Raw genomic sequence first — 14213 nt, 5'->3', positions numbered from 1 at the left:
CAATGCCAGGTGTTTATAGAGAAAAGAGGTCAACACTGACTATTCTTAAATGTAAATGTAATGGCTTTTCAGTGCAGCTGGAGAGGCCTGACCTTCAGAGCCGCGCTGAATAACTGAATAACAGTCTCCTGCTAAAGCGATGCTTTTGTGAGCTGTTTCTTGTTTGTGTGGGAGGGTGTTTGAGTTCGAGCACACATCCAGTTTACAAAAACGCACACTCTTCCTCAATGAGGAGCTGCTGTTCTCTCATCCGAGCGCTTTTCATCACAGCAACAGACCAAAGACTTTCCCGTCTAAATATCCTCAAGATGTTGATCTTTCCGTCCACCCACCAGGTCCCGCCCCCGGCCGCCATCACTCTCCCTGCTTCCAGTAAACGTTCAAGGGCCGTCATGTGTTATACAGTTTGGTTTCATTTGCCGTTAAATATACATATTCATTCTTCCAAAGTGGTGGAGAAGAAAGGATAAATTTGTGCCATATGTAGGACACATGACTCACGCTGTACGTTTCTTGCTGCATTTATGTGTCGGTATTGATTTTGAAGGAGAAAGACGACTCCGCAGCAGTAATGGAAACTTGTATCAGCACTCTGTCACTGTTGAAAACAATGGGGGAGCAGCGTGCAGTAAAGCGTAGGATATTGGCTTTTCTCTTTTTCTCTGTGTGCTGCTGTTTGTTGATGTCAAGGCTTGTTGTCTCCCCTGAATCCCATGAATTTGTAAGGAATCATTAAAAATGTATGTAGTAGAAAAGAGTTTTTATTTAGAATGTATCTCAAGGGGAAGCTATAGATTTACCAGCAAATCTAATTTTAAACTCATGAGTTTTGGGTGGTGACGAATTGGATGTCAGGGTGGCTGGGCTCACCCTTAAAGCGGCTATAATCAATTTTTCTACGTTGGATGGATCGCCTGACTACTTGTAAGTGAAAGGGGTCGCGCACATTGATGAACTCACAAGGAATTATGTCTCTGCAGTTCATCTCAGCTCTACGGAGCGTTTCTTGCGTCTTTCAGCTCATTGTTTTGGTTTTCTGGCCCACTCAACTTTACTGCTTTCATTCACTCTCACCGCACCGTTTTGTTGTTTCTGCTGCCCTCAAGTGGTCAAAAAAATCAGTTATTGCACAGAATCGCTTCTCCTTCACGGCGGTGGTTTGGGCATCTGATTAGGATGCCTCCTTGTTGCGCCTCTCTGGATGTTTTCCAGGCACGTCCGAGTGGGAGGAGATCCAGGGCAGACCCAGGACATGCTGGAGAGATTGCATACAGTATTTCATCTTGCCTGAAGGACGTGGCTTGGGAGATGTTCACCTAGGCTACCTTGCTAAGTCTGCAGCCACAGCTATCCGAACCTGAATAAGCAGCAGAAAATGGATGGATGGATTTATTTCAAAATGATGTCCATTTTGCTAAACGTTTGCTAGCTGAGAAATGAGAAATTATTGTTAAAAATGCAAACATTTCCAGGTGTTTGATAGAAAAGCCAATATTTGGAACAAAAGACTCAAAAAAATGATTTAGGAGCTATTAATGTTTCCATGGAAATATTCAATGGAAGCTGTCATCTTTGCAAATAAATACATCCACGCTGTTAGTTTGCAACACGATGCAGTTAAATAAAAAAAGGGGACAACATGTACAAGTTTTCAGTCCTCCGACCATAAAGGTTTTTACTCTTTCATCACTCCTTTTTTCAGAGAGCTTTCAGATGCTCCTGCAGCTTTTTTAATGTGTTCCAGGCAACCTAATGATCACAAACGAATGCTGTTTGAAGAGGGGAATCCAAATGTTCCCGTTCTCATGATGTGGTTTTAACCCTTTGTGCTCTGTGTTTCCCTCCGCAGGTGATGAGCAGTCGTTTCTTGCCCTACGAGACCATAGTGACCGATGCTGTCCTTAGCCTGGATGAAGACACAGTGTTGTCCACCACAGAGGTATCTTGTAACATGATAAAATTAGTAGAAAAGAATAGAATAGAAAACTCTCTTCTTTCTCTCCTTCTATCTCCCTCCTCTGTCTCGATAGTCTGGTCCTCTTGAGACAAAACAAACTCTCTCCGTGTCCCAAATGCAACTCTCTGATTGCATTTTGTCTCAATTTTTTATCTCTCTTTCTGTTTGTCCCTGGTGTTTTCAAGTTATCGCTCTGCAGCTCGCTTCTTAAATTGCTTAAGCTGCTTCTAACTTTTACTCCCAGTGCCTTTTTCTTTCTCTGCCTCTATTTCTTTCTCACTCTCCTGATGGAAAGAAACATCTTCCACCTCATGTTTTGGCACTTGTAATCACGCTGGACCCCCCCGAATCCGCAACTCTCAAGCAGCACTGTTGTGGGCATTTTTGTTCCACGTGCTATCGGGACCGTTCCTGCTTTTCCCGGGGACACGTTTTGGCGCAGCACCACGGGAAGCCAGATGCTGCTTTGAACAGTGTAGAAGTAGATCTCATAAAAGCTGTTTGTGCGGAGGATCAAGATGGCAAGGCAGAGCTGGCATTGAAGGGAAAATCTAGCCCCAAAAACCAAATCGACCCGCGTTTCTCCCATGAAGACGAGTTGGATCACGAACACAAACAATTCCCAAAGTTTTTGGAGCCCAGGGAACATCAATGCCAGTGCGAGTTAAAAAATAAATTCAGGCAGAAAAACCATCACAGATTCTCCGTCTCAGTCTCCCCATCTATCCGCCCATCATATAAAAACTTTAAATGACATGAGTGGCATTTTTGAATTTTTGGCCTCTCAACAAGAATAAAATCCTCACTTTGTTCTTCTTCCTCAATATTTTCCATATTTTTTATGGTCCAACATGCCCATTTTTCCAGCAATACCAGTTCAACCATCGAAATATTTTTCCCTTGTGGCTGTATTGTCATTCTTCTACCTTCCTCTTGCACTGAAAGCAAGAGAAAAAGAGAGTCAGAGCTCTTCTTTCCCTTCGGGACTTGTTTGAATGCACACATTCTGGCAGGAGGAGAAGATAAAAATGATGTGTATTGTGTTTTATGGTGGATTTTGACATAAGTATTCATTAATATAAGCACTCTCTCAGTGTAGTGTAGTGTGGTAATATGTGTTGTAATGTAGAGCGAGCTGTTTGTGGAGCCGCTGAGGCCTTTTTGATGTTTTCGTCTAATTATTTGATTGAATGCTTTGATCGCCGCCACAGAAGTTGGCTGCAGGCAGCTGCTTAGGAAAGACTGCTTTGTGTTTGATGAGGTTTTGCCTCTGTTGTACTGTTTGATTGTGCACTTCCTTTGTTAGTTCTCCCTGAAGTCTCTTCTTCTTTTCCTCTTTGTCTTTTTTCTCACACAATATATACTGTAGGTAAAAAATCTTCACTGAATTTAATTTACCTTCAGGGATACAAATTGTCTTGTAATAACGGCTTTATCAATGGTTAATAAATCATTTCTAATGTTTTGTCAGTCAGTTATAAGTCATTAATGACAGCAACTTTTGGGTTGCCAGGTTGTGAAAAATCCCTCTGGCTGGAGTTTGTCTTTTGTATCTGGTAGTGATGCAGTTATGAATGTTGGCAATCCATGAGTTGAAATAATGAGCTAAAAGTAATGAACAAACTGTTGAAATGAATGAATATTGAATGGGTACTGGAGTTCATCTGACAGGGCTGTGGGGTATTTCAGACCAAATAGGTTGGTAACCACGGCACTATAGTGTCTACCTGATGAACAAAGATGTATCTAAAAAGATAAATCAAGTGTCCTGCTTAAGGAGAATAAACAGCATAGGGATTTTTCATAACCTGGCAACCCAAAAGTTACTGTTAATTGTTTATAACTGATATAAAGCAAAATAAATGAGTTATTAATCATGAATGAATTTGTCAAAAACGTATAAAGGGTGAATGTTTATGCATATGTGAAATGTTGTGCATCATAATGTGTTAAAATGCGTATTTCTGTCTGTCCAGGTGGACTTCGCCTTCACCGTCTGGCAGAGTTTCCCGGAGCGAATCGTAGGTTACCCCGCCCGCAGCCACTTCTGGGACAGCAACAAGGAGCGTTGGGGCTACACATCCAAATGGACCAACGATTATTCGATGGTGCTGACGGGGGCCGCCATCTACCACAGGTACAGTGCACACTTCACATTCTCGCCGTGCAGCTGTTTACCGCCATGTGAGGCGGCTCCCACTGTTTCGCTCTGCTCTGCTGTTTTCTTTCAAGTTCCTTACTTCTGTTCTGCTCCCCCTCTGTTATACGGGGATCACAGCTTTGCTCTACTCTGCTCTCCAGTGTTCAGTTGTCTTTCTTTTGATACAACACTTTGATGCAGTGATCTGTAGATTATGAAAGTAGGTGTGATGTTCAGTGTAGCACAGCCTCAGGAAACCAGTATTTTGACACTGGGTATGTTTTATCCAAGAAATGTCAGTTTGTCTGCTACACAGCCTTCCATAGTTCCCACATTTAGTCATACTACCCCCCTGTCAGCTTTAATATGGCTTCACTCAGCTGTGATGGGAGCAGTCCATTAAGCTGAAGTCAGCCAATCACTGCAGCCAAACGCTTAATCACTTCCAATAAGTCAGTCGTTCAATCCGTCCAGGAACTTGAGTCCGTTGATGAATTCAGAGTTCTACCCAAAGGCTTCAAACTGGAACGTAAAGGTGTCTTAAATTTGTGGTGCATTTACATAAAGCTGTCCACGCAGATCTCTGTGGCAAACGCCACTCTTCAGCCATCTTTACAGAAAGTCTGTGGTGTTGTTCACCGTCACAGTGACGTTTTCAGGCATTAATCAATCAATCAACATGCACTTTAATGTGTGTAAATGGGAAAAGTGTAAAGGCAATGCTGTAACATGATGCTGTAACATTATATGGCTAAGTTCTTTGTGCTGCATTTTAGTTGATTTATTGAAAATAATGCTATAGTATCATCAAGTGTTCAGCAAAAGAAGCAAAAACCCCGAAACCCGGACCTCATGATTTTTGATCATAGATGTGCAGTTTTTACAGTGTTCACCTGTAAATCGCCCTTCAGTCGGCTTCATTTTCCATTTCAATGCTTTCACCTTTTGATTCTTAGTCTTTGTGTTAGGTTTTAATCCGCAGGCATTTGTTTGACACCCTGGCCCACATACACACACAAAATGTATTTGAAATTTTGGATGAATGCGCTCTGGCTCCTCTGCCAGCATTTTTCTGACAGAAAGCCTTTCTTGCATCTCAACATAAACACATGAAACCTGCAAAGATTTTGGACATGTCATGTTTTAAGTTTATATGGTGAACTTTGTTAGCAAACAGCTGCTTATTTACACATTCAGCAGCTACGGAGCAACATTATCATTAGACTGGAGTCGCGTTTGTGTCCACCTAACAAATGTTGAAGTCCAATATTCACTCTCTTTTTTAGTACTGTTCTTCACCTCTAACTACTCCTGAGGGAAATATCAGACTCTTTAGCTGCTAAATGCTCCACTATGTTCCCAAGCTAGTCGCTAACTGTGTTTGAAGGCTGTATAGTGCTGAGCAGGTAGTGTAAAGTAGATTTTTAGAGCCTTTTTGGTGTGAACAGCTGCCTGCTGCAGCCGAAAACAACACTGTGAGAGCAGTGAGAGGCCGTCAGATGAGACAATAAGCTGAAACTAGCTATAAAGCTACATAAAGATTCAGGTGATAATTCTCTGTAGGTTCATCACTAGGAGCGACCCCTTTCACATTGTCATTAAAGAATATAACATGCATGTTTGCAAAAGCATGTTTCAGCTCTCTCAGGTAAATGTCTTACTACAGGACACATGGCTGCTGTTGGGAAGACAATTCTCCCCCACCCGGATCAGTTCCCGCCTTCTTCTTATGCTAACTCCTCTCTGTCTGTCCTCTCTTGCAGGTATTACCATTACCTGTACACCAACTACTTACCCACAAGTCTGAAGAGCATGGTGGACCAGCTGGCCAACTGCGAGGACATCCTGATGAACATCCTGGTCTCTGCTGTCACCAAGCTGCCGCCCATCAAGGTCACACAGAAGAAACAGTACAAGGAGACCATGATGGGACAGGTAAGAGTGTACTGAAACCTTTCCATGTCACTTGTTTACTTATTATGGATTTATTTTACTTAGATGAGAGAGCTAATTGGTTTGCATTCAAGAAGAAACTCATTACAGGATGTGATTGAACTACAATCTTACAACTTTGGATTTGAAAAACAGCCTTATTTTATAATCCACTTTGATTTTGTGCTCCTTCTTATCAATCATGCTGAAGCCAGTGTTGTTTTCTTCCCATCATGTGTGTGTCACGGCCTTTCAGCTGCTGCCTTTATGAACAGCATGAATTATTTTCTTACACCTCCTTGGGACGACCCAGGGGTAAACAGGACAAGTCACTTACGGCGGAGAGAGACAAAAGCACAGAAGACAGAGTCGTGTTTGCGCCTCGCGTCATAGTTTCTAGTCGGGTTTCGCTCTCCCAAATATAGAAAATGATCCGGGTAATGACTTATTGAGAAACATTAATGTCAGTCGTCATTCAGTAATGGTTTTCTCTTGTCACAGTGTCTGAAGTTGTTACTGTGACTGAATGAAGTGATTGTTATTGTCAGTCGTTTCTGTCTGGTGTACCCAGACATCCCTGCCAGATAAGCTTAAGTGTCCCCTCATCAACACCACCTCTCACCTCTCATCGTCTCATTCTAAACCAGTTCATTACAGTTCATTGTTAAGTGGATCTAAAGTAGTACAGCATAGTGGACATTGTTATTCAATTGTCAATGTTTAGGTTGATTTTTAGCTAACTATTTCAACTGTTTGTCAGTTACTTTTAGCCAATTATTCCAGCTGTTTATCCATCGCTTTTAGCTAATTATGTCAACTGTTTAGCTTACTGGTCATAATGACAAAACATCTTCTAAAGATCCGCAGCACACCAACACCTAATCCTACTTGGATGTTTATTTTCTTCTTAAACACAAATTTGTGTCAGAATCAGAGCTTAATTTTTCATAATTGAGCTCTACAATCTTTCCATGTACCCGCAAGCAACAGCAGAATAACCCCCAGGTTGAGAAATCCCTGATCTAAAGCAATAATTATTCATAACACTGAATCACAGTGATTAATAACAGTGATAATAACCCTCCTCCTCTTCCTCTTCTTCTCCCACCAGTCTTCGAGGGCTTCTCGCTGGGCCGATCCGGACCACTTCGCCCAGCGGCAAACCTGCATGAACAAGTTCGCCAGCTGGTTTGGCGCCATGCCGCTGGTCCACTCCCAGATGAGACTGGACCCCGTCCTGTTCAAGGACCAGGTGTCCATCCTCCGCAAGAAATACAGGGACATCGAGAGGCTCTGACAGGACCGGCGCCCCCTCGGGGGAGACCCCACGCAGGGGGAGGCGCGAGAGAGAGACTCTGTGGAGAGTAGAAGGAGTAGTCGGACTACAGCAGGATGGACAGGGAGCGACACAGCTCTGTCTTCCACTCAGCACATTGCCAATGACCACAGCGCCGCTGCTGCCAGGACTTGAAGCGGGAAGGGATGAATAGGAAACAAGCAGATGGCGTTTGGATATGAAAAACACAAACAAAAACCGCAAACACAGACAGACAAAGAGGAGTACACAAACTGATGGACATGCCAAACAGCACTGTATGTTTTGCAAATGTGCAAACACACAGCACACACTACTGACGACGAGAACTCTTGGATAGAATATTTTTTTGTACAACACGAACACGGACGACATTGACTTTCCTGCTCTCTCGGCACATGTGCAGGACGGTAGAAGGGGGAAGGTGTCAATGATCGCAAAACCTGGCAACCCCACCCACCATAAATCCCACCGATCGCCCCTAGCAACCCTCCCCAGTCTGCATCAGGACATAATACTGGACTCACTACCGAACCCCCTGGTTTATAGCCCAGGAAACCCTGTTCTTAAGTTGATTTGATTTCTGTACAAATCAGCCCTCTGGTATCACTGTTGGCCCTTTCTCCTCTCTGAGAGGTTTGAAATCAGAGCGTCATCAGTTTAATATTTCCGTTCTCAATACAGAAAATAGTCCAGCCGGTTATTACAGTGGCCCGACAAGGTTTTTATAGCAAAGCAGCCATTATTTCCTGAAGATTCTCAGCCATCGACACACATCCTTGAGCCTGAAGTCTGAAAACATCCCGACTATCGTATCGTCGGCTCATTCCTTGATGTGCTGATGTGGCTTTTATAATGGTCTATCTGCTTCCCTGTTATCACTGAGATAAGTTAGAAAAACATCTCGTTTCATATCCCATTTTCCTCTCATACTCGCCACGGCAGTTGTACTTTTCTCATCTTTTTTTTTTTTTCACTTACTTTCATCATCTTTTATTTCCCCCTTCAAACTCTCTGTACTTTCACTCTTCTGTGTGTGTGTGTGTGTGTGTGTGTGTGTGTGCATGTTGTGTGTACAGAGCCTTGAAAAGTTGGCTCATCCAACCATAAGCTCAAGCGGAGTACATTTTCCCTCCGTTGAAATGAGCGAAATGAACATTTCTGGATGAAATGGAGCAGAACGTTGCATTCTAACCCAAACTCATTTCGCCCATTTATTTCTTCCTGCACAGCCTCGGAGCAGCTTCCTCCTTTACAGGGAGAAATGGAAGAACATTTCAGACCATAGCAGGTCTTTAGTGACCAGCGTCGTTTCACAGGAGTGCTTGTAGAGAGATTTTTAACGCTGAGTGCATCAGTGCCATTCTGACATCAGGGTCTGCCTTTAAAATTGTTTATTGCACATCACGTTGCCTACATCAGTTTGAGATGCCCCGACGCTCTCGTGTTGAAATATTCTAGTCATCAGTCCGATGTGGCTCTGCTGCCCGCCATGATTTCTTTCTTTTTTTTCATGACATATCAGAGGACCTCGGAGCCATTAAATTGACAAAAGGTTTTCTCCTCCATTTGTCAGGCAGAGATACGTTTTTGCTTCAATTAGGTAAACCTATTTCTTTTAGAACGGCTGTTTTATTCCCAGGGGACAAGCTGTTGATGAAACACTCTAACATTATAGACCATTGTGTTGTGAAAGCAGTGACCCACACACATGACCTGCTGGCTAATGCTAGCCTTGGGAGAATAGCCCCCCACCCCTCCCCTGCGTGTATTACAAACAGCTCCCCACATCGCTGTTGTATCCACATCAAACCGGCCTGACATTTTGCACCTTAAATTACCTTATTGGTATAAGACAACCAAGATCAAAATGCTAAAATAACGAGCAATCTCTACTTTTAATTTATCATTTCAAAGAGAGAGAATGGCTGGCTCGTAGTGGAGCTGCTGCACGCTGTCATTAGGTCTGCAGGCAGCATGCGGCCGAGAGCACAGGCAGTCCACTCTCGCATTCAGTTCGCAGACACTTGAATGAAAGCAGCGTGCTTTTAGTGGCCTTTCTGTCAGGCGGGCATCCTGCATAATGTCTCAGCCAAAGCTGTTCAGTGTGTGTGTTAATCAGTAGCTGTCATCAACATCACCAATATAAGTGTGACACATTCAACGCCTGTTTTACTTTAAGGTTTTTTCATTGGTTTGTTCTGCAACTTGTTTGTGTAAAATGTTTTGTAAAGCCTTCAGTGTCAACAAAGGTTACATTCATGCTATGAAGTATCCAAATGCTACTACAGCAAAGCTTCTCTGTCTCAGCGTATCATATCAAACCAGGCAGGACTATCATGGGTTTTTTTTTTCCTCACGTCATTGTTTTGAATATCATGTTTGTATTTACATTCTGGGACTTAAAGTTTGGAGTGTTGTGAGTTTGCCAGGAGAGATTTATGATCTGTTTAATGTGGAGTCACAACAGTGAAATGTTCACTCATCTGCAGCACGTGATTCTGGGAAGAACATACTCCTCACTTGGTCTGCATCTGGTCCCCATTTCATCTTCAGAGAACCATATTGTTTGAATACACATCAATCCTTTTATGTCTGATCGTTTGAATCACTGTTGTTGATCATCTCAAGAAAATCGCGCCCCCCAGCTTTGCACATATTTCACACACACAAGAAAAAAGTCCCCGCGACTCTCAGCACTGTACATAGGCATATATTTATTTTTTTGAAAGAAAAAAAAACAGACCATGTACGATTTGAGATGACGTGGCGAGAACATAAGACTGATCCTGCATCGCTGAGGGGAGTTAATGGTATTTATTCAGTTTATTTTCTACACGCTGTGCACATTAATCCACAGAGATGCCAATATACGGCTCGTATTAAGTTTCACTCTGCATTGGTTTTCCAGGGAAACATATATCACGCTCTTTCTCATACAGAACTCCCCAAGAGAGACATAACATTTTCAGAGTCGTAGTAGTGGAGTCTTTACTCCAAAAGATTGCATACACCAGTGATCTAGAATTGGATTGGGCCGCACCATCTTGGCTCTCTGCGGGAGTCAAATTGCAAAGTCCCAATAAAGACTACGCCAACTGAAACATGGAAAATAATAAGCAGCTGGGTCCCCTCAACCAGATGGAAACATTTTCAGATTCTGCATTACCATAATGGGTCTGAGGCTGTGACACAGTTGTGTTTAAATTGCCTTTTTTCAAAGCTTGGTTTCAGGTCAGATAACTTGGCAGCAGAAACGTCTCCATCTTTCAGTTGGCGTGCTGTACAGTTTATCATCGAGTCCGCAGCTCAGTCAGCGTGATGGACGTGATTAAGGCCACCGGGAAAACCTCTGCATCCGCTAAAACGCCTGTGTCGTGTCTGTCATTTGAACATTATGCAAGATATCATCGTGTGCTTCAAAACAGATGGAAGTTTTACCCAGAATGTGCCAGGCAGTTGGTGTTTATAGTGGCGACGGCGGCGGGTGAGCTGGAAACTAGTCTGTTCTTGATTTGTGCCTTTTTATCAACATGTGAGTTCTTGACATGCCGAGCACTGTCTGTCCAAGACTTGTCATTTCCAGTAGACGGGCAGCAACAGCACCACACGCAGGGCCCGAGCAGCCCTGCCTTCATACACTGGATGAGTCACAGCTTCCATTCTCTTATTATAAACCCCACCGTTTTCATCTTTGTGTTTGGGACACTGTTGCTAAGGCGACAACGTATGACCACTTCATATTTTTGGATTATTTATCAGTGATTGGCTGTATCACATTACCAATCAGCAGTACTGTCTGTTGATCTGTAAGGACTCGGTCAAGCCCAGCTGTCCTGATGCCTTCTCCTCCCTCCTACCTTGTAATTAACAGAAGACTTTTATAGAGGTCACAAATGAAATAGATAAATGCCAATTTTGTAAGAATGATTTATAAAAAAAATAAACTCATATTTGATGATAACTGCATCTCCTCGTGCCATTTTTTTTGTTTGTTTTTTTAGCATAGGTTGTGTTTAAATGTTTACTTTTAAAACAACTTGTGATTTTCCTCTCATGACACTTTTCTTATGTTTGTTTTCTGGTGTAACATCGTGTTGAACTAGTCTCCAATGTGCTCAAATGACCGGGGCTGGGTGTCGGTCCTGAGTACTTTTCATCGACCGTGTGCTCAGATTCATAATCTTGTTTAATTACGCCTTATTCAGAGCCCAGCCGATCCTGGATTTTTGAGGCCAATACCAATCAATATATCTATATATAATATTTATATCTATCAGAGGATGTTCAGGATTATTAAAGAATTGTTACAGAGGGGAACATTTTACACTTCTAAACTTCTGATGGACAAACTACGTAATGGTGACACTTTTTCTAAATTAACTCAAGCATTTTTTTTGGCATTTCTATACAGCTGTTTCTTACTTATCGTCGACATATATGCTGACACCTTGTGGAGCCCAGGGAGAATAACTGTCGCGCTGGTGACAGCTAACAACTTCATGCTAACAGTTGGTTAGTCACAGTCCTCATCTGAAACAATTTTCTAAACAATTTCTATGCTTAACATTTCTGAATGTATCCTTCTTCTGTTAAGTGAAAAATAGCTTTTGTATTAAAAAGAAAATCAAAATAAGGTATCGTTTTGGTGTCGATATTGAAACTTGTGTATTGAATTAGTATCAGTGAGTTTCAAACGATAGCCTGCCTCACCAGCCACAAGGCTTTTTAGCTTTTTAAGTCAAACAAGTCGCAGCGTCTGAGACAGCTCAAGGCGATCCATCGTGAGTACGAGCCCGTGCTGATGATCAGAGGGTTTTTGTCTCGGATTTCGAAAATTTGTCTGCGACAAGCAAACGGTGGAAAAGGGTTCTGCACTAAACCCGACTGAAGGATCAGTTATTTACGTTAAAGTAAATACGAAAACATAGTAATTAAAGGCCTTTGAAAAAAATAGGAAGGAAATTACACGATATTGCATGGAACAGTGTTAGAGGGTTTTGTTTTTATTGTAGCGACATGATTGGAGGATATGCCGACACGAGCACTGATGGTTGGTGTGTGCGCTTATTGTAAACATCAGAGTAACTCTGCGCACTTTGATTCGCTTCATCATTTTTGCGACCATGCGCGTGTGCATGGACAGGTACTCAGCCCCTGACCTCTGCCTCAGCTGGATGAGAACACACTCCATTTGTACAGTAATAATATTCCCTCAATGCTGCATTGCCCTCGGATATATAATAACCACCCCTGTATTAGACCACTGAGGAGGGCTTTATTAGTCACTACTCATCGCATTGATTCTTTTTAACTCTGCTGAAAGCCTTCTCGCTGCATCTGTCCTTCTGCGTCTCCCTGAGGACAATAGCCTCATAACACATCGTAGATACGACCCCGGCTTTGCCCTGAATTATTAAACGCACCCGTATCAGACACCAACATTCTCGTGCATATATCCCTGACTTGACCGTCATATGAGTGTGTGCTCGTGTGCGCGCACGTGTACTCAGATTTTGGCTTGTGTTACATGTTTGTATTGAATGAGGTCGTTTGTGGATTCTTCCTTTTCTTTCTTTTCTCATCTATTAATCAAGGGTTGTTGTTGTTGTCAGGGTAAAAATACAAAATGTAAACAGAGACCAAAGGCTCCTCCTGGTTGAATTAGCTGGCCTCCTATCAAAAAAGGGCTCTTATCACTCCTAAATCACTCCCAACTGACACATCTTTAGTTCTAATTTTGAGCATTAAATCCACTTTCCTAACTCCTGACTCCTATCTCGGCTAATATTTAGGAGAGCTGCAGAGTTGCCAGGAGAAGGCATTCAGAAAATGCACACAGAAGGAGAGATGCTCATTAATGACTAGAAGCTTATTAACATTAAATATTTTTTTGATGGACCTTGTGCAGGATGCAAGTGAATGCTCTCTCTCTCTCTCTCTCTCTCTCTCTCTCGCTGCATAAACCGAGATCCTCACAAATTCACAGCGACAGCAGGGAAAATGCAGCTTTATGATTTGGATCTGTCACAACCAACAGTTTCTGCAGTAATAAATCACTCCTCAGATAATGGTCAGATTTATTTACTTAAGGAAAAACAAGCTGCACTGATGCAAATCGTGGGTTTATTTATTTTATATTAGTTCATTAGTTCGTTTAAATTACAGATGGCTGAGATATGTCAGAGGTGTGTTTATAACGTTAGTAATAGAGCTAGAACGATAAATGGCTGCCAAATGCTGTTTGAGTTAATTTAGTAAATTGGTTTTTACACTGTAAAAAAAAACAAGTCAAAAGGAATCCATATGAAGATGGTTTGTTTATGTGTTTAAACTTTTAACTGTATAATTATCAGATTTTTTAAAAACTCTCAAATATCAGTATCGCCTCAAAAATCCAGTATGGGTCAGGTTATAGTTTGCTCTAAAATGTGATTGGATGAAGGCTGACTGGGATTTAATCAAATTGTCTTCAATTTTATATTGGATATACATTTATTGTTTAAGCTCTCATAGTGTTCACCTACAGCCGAATGAGAATAGCTTACTTGTAAATAATATTATAATTATATTTTTAATTATTTCTGGTATCATATTCTTGCATCATATGCCTATTGTTTTTACCAATACACATAAAAAGTGGTTTCTGCATTTCGAATGTTAAATAATTCAAACTATCAGAGAACTGCAGTACAACGCATCATTAAAATGTCTATTTTGTGGTTGTGTGATGAAACTACTCTGAGGTGGGAGTGTTTTTAGTCTTAGATTAACTTTCTCAAATGCTTGATAATAGATATACTGATGAACAAAACAAAAAATCACAGCACAGAGTAGCGTTGACTTTTTTTTTAAAAATCACAGGAAGA

General features: G+C 41.9%; 1 protein-coding gene across 1 annotated transcript in view; it reads left to right on the top strand.

The window, feature by feature from the left end:
* ext1b (exostosin glycosyltransferase 1b) overlaps nucleotides 1-7326 on the top strand; it is a 105298-nt gene extending 97972 nt beyond the window's left edge. Inside the window, exons 8-11 of the mRNA XM_070921350.1 lie at nucleotides 1850-1939; nucleotides 3934-4094; nucleotides 5861-6032; nucleotides 7141-7326. Of these exons, the coding sequence (XP_070777451.1) occupies nucleotides 1850-1939; nucleotides 3934-4094; nucleotides 5861-6032; nucleotides 7141-7326 (609 nt within the window). The remainder of the gene's footprint in view (nucleotides 1-1849; nucleotides 1940-3933; nucleotides 4095-5860; nucleotides 6033-7140) is intronic.
* Nucleotides 7327-14213: the final 6887 nt, after the last annotated feature.

Source organism: Enoplosus armatus, chromosome 16 (assembly GCF_043641665.1).
Source record: "Enoplosus armatus isolate fEnoArm2 chromosome 16, fEnoArm2.hap1, whole genome shotgun sequence".
Classification (NCBI taxonomy): domain Eukaryota; kingdom Metazoa; phylum Chordata; class Actinopteri; order Centrarchiformes; family Enoplosidae; genus Enoplosus; species Enoplosus armatus.
The sequence above is the reverse complement of the archived record's forward strand: the minus strand, read 5'-3'. Positions and strand labels throughout refer to the sequence as shown.